General features: G+C 60.3%; 1 protein-coding gene across 6 annotated transcripts in view; it reads left to right on the top strand.

Annotated features, from left to right (window-relative positions):
* The first annotated feature begins 478 nt into the window (after positions 1–478).
* The window catches only part of GMIP (GEM interacting protein), a 9,525-nt gene continuing 2,362 nt past the window's right edge, over positions 479–7,641 (top strand). For 2 of the 6 annotated variants that reach the window (XM_040445056.1, XM_040445055.1), the window contains exons 1-19: positions 479–608; positions 1,526–1,610; positions 2,074–2,149; positions 2,262–2,319; positions 2,629–2,754; positions 2,839–2,903; positions 2,978–3,085; positions 3,494–3,574; positions 3,677–3,847; positions 3,945–4,082; positions 4,350–4,546; positions 4,866–4,972; positions 5,046–5,135; positions 5,495–5,572; positions 5,641–5,795; positions 6,012–6,200; positions 6,296–6,433; positions 6,535–6,731; positions 7,071–7,458. In XM_040445056.1, the coding sequence (XP_040300990.1) occupies positions 590–608; positions 1,526–1,610; positions 2,074–2,149; positions 2,262–2,319; positions 2,629–2,754; positions 2,839–2,903; positions 2,978–3,085; positions 3,494–3,574; positions 3,677–3,847; positions 3,945–4,082; positions 4,350–4,546; positions 4,866–4,972; positions 5,046–5,135; positions 5,495–5,572; positions 5,641–5,795; positions 6,012–6,200; positions 6,296–6,433; positions 6,535–6,731; positions 7,071–7,458 (2,466 nt within the window). In that variant the 5' untranslated portion in view covers positions 479–589. Of the gene's footprint in view, positions 609–1,521; positions 1,611–2,073; positions 2,150–2,261; positions 2,320–2,628; positions 2,755–2,838; positions 2,904–2,977; positions 3,086–3,493; positions 3,575–3,676; positions 3,848–3,944; positions 4,083–4,349; positions 4,547–4,865; positions 4,973–5,045; positions 5,136–5,494; positions 5,573–5,640; positions 5,796–6,011; positions 6,201–6,295; positions 6,434–6,534; positions 6,732–7,070; positions 7,459–7,641 lie in introns of those variants that run through there. The other 4 variants (XM_040445058.1, XM_040445057.1, XM_040445059.1 and 1 more) reach the window with 3 other exon arrangements.

Below are 7,641 nucleotides of genomic sequence, written 5' to 3'. Positions count from 1 at the left end.
AGCTTTCAAGGTGACTCCAGGTGCCCCAGACCAGAGGTCTCCAGCCCCTCCAGCATTGGGAGACCGGATCCCGCTGGAATAGGATCCCGCTGGAATAGGTCCTCTCCACCAGGGGGCTCCAAGGCTCTGCGGAGCCTGGATGGGTTCAGGGGTCCAAGGCCCCTGGGCTGGGAAGTCACTGAGTCGTGGAGTGTGGAAGATTCAGGGGCAGGAGCCCGGGACCAGAGAGTGTGCTGGAGCTTTGGCGCCGTGCAAAGATCAGGCGAGGAGAACCCTGGCCGGGATGGAATCATGGGGTGCCCAGCCCTGGCCCCACACATCTCCCGCATCTCGGGCAGGGGGCGCAGGGGACGCGGTACACACTTCAGGGCCTCGGGGGCGTGGCCGAGCGGCTGAGGTGTAGTCGTGGGCGGAGCCTCTGATGAGCAGGGGCGTGTTCGCTCGCGGGCGTAGCCTCCGCTGGGCGGGGCTACGCAGAACCGGGGCGGCGGTGGCGGCGGCGGCCGGGGCAGGAAATAGGGGCTGAGCCCCGCCAGCGCGAGATCCCATCCCAGACCCGGTCCCCGCCGAGCAATCCTCTGGTCTTGTCATGGACGCAGCAGAGCCGGGTAGGCGGTCCAGGGTATGGGATCCGAGAGAGACCTCCCCCAACTGTACCCCACCTCCTAAACTGAGGCGCTTCGCCTGTCCTTTTCCGTCCAGAGACCCGGGAAAGGAGTCAGGAATGGGAAGGACACGGGAATCCTCTATTGTGGGGACCCCCAAGCCTAGAGGGGCCCAGAACACCATTCCCTGACCCCCTCCCCCTTTGGAGTCTTCACCCCGGATGCCTGGGGGAGGGAGCCCAGGAAGGGGAAGTGGCCGCTTCTGCTTCTGATATTTGTGATGGGGGGCAGGGGGAGGGCGACGCAGCAGGATCCCTACTGAGGAGGGGCCATTGCTGATCTGGGCCCCTTAGAAGGGGGACTGTGGCAGAAATGTGGCAAGGTCCGACTTGTATTTCCGGCTCTCTTTGTGTCTCTGCTGTGCACGTTGAGTGTCACACGGTCTTTATGTTCCTCTGGTTTCAGTCTGCCTGTATGTGTTTGTGCCACAGGCTCTGTGCCGGCCTCTCCCACGTGTATTTCCATCTGTCTGGCCTGAGGTCCATGTGGTTCCATTGTCAAGCTGGCTCTCTCCCCAGGGACAGTGCTGCTGCATCTGGGGCATCTGTTTTGCCGCTTTGCTTCTGGGCCCATGTGTGTGTGGGTGTCTGTTCCTCTGAGCAGCTGCCCCTGTGTTGGATTGTGCCTGATCCATCTGCCTGCCCTGAGCTGGCTTCACCCCAGGCCACACTGCCTCCATCCTGACTCTGACACCCACCCCCACCCCCCCCCCCCCCAAGGATCAGAACACTCTCTTTCTGTCTCCTCCCCTTCCTCCCCCCACCCCTTCAAAACAACCGGCTAAGGGCCTACCCTAGGTGTAAGTGCTGTGAGTGGAGGGAGGCCTCCATTGGCCCATGTGTGACACTCCCCTCCCCCAGGGCTACCCCCAGCTCCAGAGAGCAGGAAGAGGTACAGTGACATCTTCCGGAGCCTGGACAACCTCGAGATCTCACTGGGGAACGTGTGAGTCTGAGCCTGGGCCACCCCCAAATCCCTAATCGTTTAGGTGCCTCACTAGGAACCTACAACGTCTGGATCCACTTACCTAATAACCTGAGAAGTCTTAAATGGGTCCCTCCAAAACACCTGAAAAATCCCAAAATCCAACCCCCCAGATCCACTGGAAATCCACAAAATGGTCCTAGGACCCCTCCCCATGTATTCTTCTTGTAACCCCTTAAAACGTTTGAGATCCTTATAATCCTGCCCTATGAACCCCAGATTTACCTGGGACCTTTCAAACTCTCTCAAGTCCCATGACAAAAAGTCACCTAATTTCCCCCCAAACCACTCAGACCTCCCACGTACAAAAGATGTCACAGAGGTAATGTCCAGGACCATCATTCAAACTGCCTTGGGGGCCCCCAGCACCCCTAGGCAGGACAGACTGGGTGGAGGGTGGCATCTTGACACCCTTACCTCCCAGGACCCTTGAGATGCTGCCTGGAGACCCCGTGCTTTCAGGAGACCCAGAGTCTGACAAGACCCCCACAGCCACTGAGGTGAAGGGCGGGACCAATGAGGCAGGGAGGAGGGGGCCTCCAGGAGGAGGGGCTCTAGGGGGTTGAGGCCGCTGCCCTGCTTGCTCCTGAATGCTGTCTCCCTACCTCTCAGACCAGTGAAACCAGCCTTTGGAGTGGCCTCTCCCTGGAGGGTCCGGCACCCCTTACAGGTAGGGGGCTTTGAGGCCAGGGGAGTGGGGGCAGAAAGGACTCCTTCCCTCAGCAAGTCGTCGCCGGCTGCCTGTTCCACATGCCAGGGAAACAACAGTACGCGACAGAGCTGAGCCCCTGCCCTCAGGGATCCCTCAGTCTGGGTGGAGAGTCAGTATAAAATTGCAACCTGGACAAGATCATAAAAGGGTGTTTGGGGAAAGCCACAGGGTATAGAATAGTGGTCACTGGTCTGGCCTTGGGGCTCAGGGAAAGCTTCCACAGCAGCCTCGGGGGTCAGAGGTCAGAGGTCCACCCTCCTGCCCCAGGGGAAGAATTGGACCTGCGGCTCATTCGGACCAAGGGGGGTGTGGATGCAGCTCTGGAGTATGCCAAGACCTGGAGCCGCTATGCCAAGGAGCTGCTGGCCTGGACCGAGAAGAGAGCCAGCCTTGGTGAGGGTCCCTTCTACCCTGCCCCAGACCCCAGGCAGTGCCCGCACCCTGCCCAACTCAGACCCCGGCTGTCTCCCCCTGCAGAGCTAGAGTTTACCAAAAGCATCATGAAGATCGCCGAGGCTGGCAAGGTGGCAATCCACCAGCAGGTAGCTGTGACCAGATCCCCCGCCCCGATCCCCTAGATCCTCGGTGTCCCCCAACACCTACTCTCCCACCCCAGAGCCATATGCCACTGCAGTACATCTATACCCTGTTTCTGGAACATGACCTCAGCCTGGGAGCCCTGGCCATGGAAACAGTGGCCCAGCAGAAAAGAAATTTCTCCCAGGTGAGGGGGCCCGGCCGCACGCCTTAGTCCATCCCCACCTCCCCAGGAGGAAGGCAAGGTTACCATCCAGGCTATTTTGCTGATGAGGAAGCTCAGGCCCAGGGATGCTGAGGAACTTGCCCAAGGTCACCCAGCAGAGATTCAAACCAGGCTTCCTGTACAATTGCAAAACTGTGCTTTTGCTCGTTTGCAGGGCTTGGGGGGAAAAGTGCCAAGTGTTCACAGGCAGAGAGCTTTGGCATCTCTGGGGCCAGGCTTTAGCAAGGATGAGGTGGGGACACTGCAGGGAGAGGGGGTGGGGAGCGTGCAGACCCAGAAAAGGGTCCAGAGGAGGAAAGGCACGCGGTAGCGGGAAGCAGAAAGACTGGGTGGCCCTGAGGCAGCACCCCCATCTGTCCCCCTTGCCAGCCCCTGGCAGCCAAACGAACTGAGATCGAGAAGTGGCGGAAGGAGTTTAAGGAGCAGTGGCTGAAAGAGCAGAAGCGGATGGTGAGGCCTGGCAGGGTGGGTACCAGCGCGCGGCTGGTGGGTGAGAGGAAGCGGTGCTGATCTATCCCCTTCTGTCCCTGTCCCCACCCCCCACGACCCCAGAACGAGGCGGTGCAGGCACTGCGGAGGGCCCAGCAACAGTACCTGCAGCGCAGCGAGGACCTGTGGGTTCGCTCCCAGGCGTCCCCTGAGGACCCGGTACCCCAGGCCTCGCCAGGACCCAGCAAACAGCAGGAGCGGCGGCGGCGATCACGAGAGGAGGCTCAGGCCAAGGTGGGGACCTGGCCCCGTGCCGCCCCCGCCCCCCAGCACTTCGGTGCGCCCCACCCCACACTCCATCCCACCGGTGCCCCGGCCTTGGTTTCCCCAGGCGCAGGAGGCCTTGGCGCTGTACCAGGCCTGTGTCCGTGAGGCCAACGCACGGCAGCAGGACCTGGAGGCCGCCAAGCAGCGGATCGTGTCGCATGTGCGCAAGCTGGTGCTGCAGGGGGATGAAGTGCTGAGGCGGGTGAGGCCTTTTCCCACTGCCGCCCCCCAGCTGAGGGCCCCCTGCCCCTAACCCTTCTCCAGGGTGCCCGAACTCCTCCCTAGACAGCCAGTTTCCACCCTCAGTCCCTGAGGGCACCTCGGCCTCTCGAGTCCTGCCCTTACCCCACTCCATCCAGGCCAGGCTCTGATCACACCCTCCTCCCCAAGCTGCCCCCAAACCCTGACCACGCTGGTGTCTCTAAAGTTCAGGCTCTGCTCCTCTCTCACTGTAGTCTGCTCCCCACAGGTGACCCTCGGACTGTTAGGGCTTCGAGGGGCGCAAGCAGAGCGTGGTCCCCGTGCCTTCTCTGCCCTGGCTGAGTGCTGTGAGCCCTTTGAGCCTGGCCAGCGCTACCAGGAGTACGTGAGGGCGCTGCGGCCCGAGGCCCCACCACCCCCGCCGCCTGCCTTCTCCTTCCAGGAGTTCGTGCCCACTGCACACAGGTGGGCCCCCTGGGAGCAGGGTCAGGAATGAGATCCAGAGACACAGTTTCAGGCTGTTGGAGCCACCAGGCTGAGTACTCAGGGTCAGGAAACTCAATGAGGTTTTGAGTTATTGGATTAATATCGAGGCTCTTATTTTGGGGGAGGGGTCCCAGTTCTGGGAGAGTCCGAACTTCAGGGTCACTGTACTGGGTGCTCACTGGTGTCAAGGCTTGCAGCAGACCCAAGTGCTTGGATTTGGGTCCTAAATGCAATGCCTAGGTGATCTCATCCCAGGGCAGTTTCCTGGTTATCAGAGCCCTCACGCTTCTCCTTTCAGCTCCCCTCTGGACACAAGAAAGAAGCTCTCTGGCCCCCTACCCCCACGGCTGGATGAGAGCGCGGCTGAGGCAGGCCCTTGGGATGATGTAGGCACAGGCTGCCAGGGTGAGTGCAGTGAGGGGTGGGCAGGAGTGGTGCTGGGGCAAGGGTCCATCCTAATTGACCTGTTCCCTTCTAGGGACTCCAGGCCCCACTCCAAGCAGCGACGTGGACAGCGTGGGTGGTAGCAGTGAGTCTCGGTCCCTGGACTCTCCCACTTCCAGCCCAGGTGGGGCCAGGACCTGACCGTAACCCATTCCCTACGTCTAACCGCCTTCCAGACCCTGGCCAGGCTCTGACCCTCAGTCTCTAACCTATCACTTGACCTCTGACCTACCTGCACTCCTGACCTATTTCCTATATCCTCTGATTTATTCTCTTGAGCTAATTTCTGAACCGACCCCCAGATCGCTGACCCATTTCTGCAACCCCTAACCTCTGCCTTGAACTCCCTCCGGATCTCTAACCGTTACCCCAAGGGCATCTGTGGGTGGTTCTGGAAAGCCTAAAAACCAGGCATATGTCCTTAGCCCTGGCGCTTCCTAATGACCCCTGTGACCCCCGACCTCTGTGACCCTATGACTCCAGGCCCTGGCACAAGGCGGTTGGTGAAGGTGTCATCCACAGGCACCGAGTCCTCAGATGACTTTGAGGAGCGAGACCCTGGTGAGGCTGGAAGCAGGTGGGGCATGGCAGGGGGTGGACCAGGCACCCCTGACCCTGTATCCCCACAGACCTGGGAGATGGGCTGGAGAACGGCTCAGGAAGCCCCTTCAGGAAGTGGACATTATCTGGCGCAGCCCAGACCCACCGACTGCGGCGGCTACGGGGCCCAGCCAAGTGCCGCGAGTGTGAAGCCTTCATGGTCAGCGGGATTGAGTGTGAGGAGGTGCGGCCTGGGCCCATTAGCCAGTGACCTGTTATGACCCCAGTGACCTCCCTGACCCCAGGCACCTGACCTGAAATCCCTATGACCTTTCTGCCCTTGGGACCTGCCCTGATCTAAAGATGTCCTATGAGCCCCCTGCCCCCTGAGGATCCCTACGACCTTCTCTTCCCCTGCTGACCTCTGATGACCTCCTTGACCCTATAACCTTCCCTTCAGTGCTTTCTGACCTGCCACAAGCGGTGCCTGGAGACTCTACTGATCCTCTGTGGACATAAGCGACTCCCCGCCCGGACTGCCCTCTTTGGGGTCGACTTCCTGCAGCTGCCCAGGGACTTCCCGGAGGAGGTGCCCTTTGTGATCACCAGGTGCACGGCCGAGATAGAACAGCGTGCCCTGGGTGTGCAGGTGCCGCCTTGACTCTTGACCATCCCCAATAGTGACCTGGTCCTCTTGATGGCTGTATCGTAAGCCAGATGTCCATTTCCTGCCTTGCCCTGCAGGGCATTTATCGGATCAGCGGGTCCCGGGTCCGCGTGGAGCGGCTATGCCAGGCTTTCGAGAATGGCCGAGGGTTGGTGGACATGTCAGGAAACTCCCCTCACGATGTCTCGAGTGTCCTCAAGCGATTCCTCCAGGAGGTGGGTACTCAGTGGCTCAGGGGTAGGGGCCGGGCGGGCTCAGGCTGAGGACCCTCTGCAGCCCACCCACACCCATGTCCCTCCCACCATTCCACCCTCAGCTCACTGACCCCGTGGTCCCCTTCCACCTCTACGACGCCTTCATCTCTCTGGCTAAGACCCTGCATGCAGACCCTGGGCACGACCCTGGGACCCCCAGCCCCAGCCCTGAGGTTATCTGCTCGCTGAAGACCCTCTTGGTGCAGCTGCCTGACTCTAACTACAGCACCCTGCGGCACCTGGTGGCCCATCTGTTCAGGTGTGCACTGTCCCTGACCTTGAAATGTGATTTCTGACCTAAGGCACGGATCTGTGACCCTGTCCCTGGACATATGACTACTCATCTCTGGGACTGACCCCTGCCACTGACTTCTGACCTTTGCATGTGTTTTCTGAGCTCTGAATCTTAATAGATGACTCCAGACTTTGGGTGCTGACCCCTGATCTCCATTGCCAGGCATGTAGCTGCTGGTCTCAATGACCGGGACCACTTACCCAGGACTTGGGCAAGTGGCCGCTAGCCTGACCTACAGCTCCTCCCTGATGACCAGTGACCACGCATGCCATGCCCTGACCCTTTTCCTCATACTGTCCCCAGGGTGGCTGCACAGTTTGAGGAAAACAAGATGTCTGCCAACAACCTGGGCATTGTGTTTGGGCCAACGCTGCTGCGGCCACCAGACGGTCCAGGGGCAGCTGGTGCTGGCCCTGTCACCTGCCTACTAGACTCTGGGCACCAGGCTCAGCTCATTGAGTTCCTCATTGTTAACTACGAGCAAATCTTTGGGATGGACGACCTCCCCGTGGCCACTGAGCCTCCACCCCAAGACCCCAGTCCAGCTCCTGGGGCTCTCACAATCAACCCCCAGCCACCACCCTCATACCCTGCCTCAGATCCCCTGCCCTCAGTCCTAACCTCGGACCCCAACCCAGACCCTGATCCCCACAGTACCTTGGAGAAGCATCCTGAAGCTACGCCTCCTGAGGTAGGAACCCACTGGGCCCACAGACGGGTAGGCCGCCTCTGCATTTAAGCGTCTCACTCTCCTGTCTCCCTTCCTTCCTTTGCCTTTAAAATTTCCTCTTTCATCCCCTTTCTCCCTTCCTTATTTACCTTGTGCTCATTCTGGAAGGAAAAGAGAGGAATGGAACGGGGGGGGGGGGGGGGG

This window comes from Herpailurus yagouaroundi, unplaced genomic scaffold (genome assembly GCF_014898765.1).
Source record: "Herpailurus yagouaroundi ecotype Mexico unplaced genomic scaffold, PumYag 193, whole genome shotgun sequence".
NCBI classification, from domain to species: domain Eukaryota; kingdom Metazoa; phylum Chordata; class Mammalia; order Carnivora; family Felidae; genus Herpailurus; species Herpailurus yagouaroundi.
The sequence above is the reverse complement of the archived record's forward strand: the minus strand, read 5'-3'. Positions and strand labels throughout refer to the sequence as shown.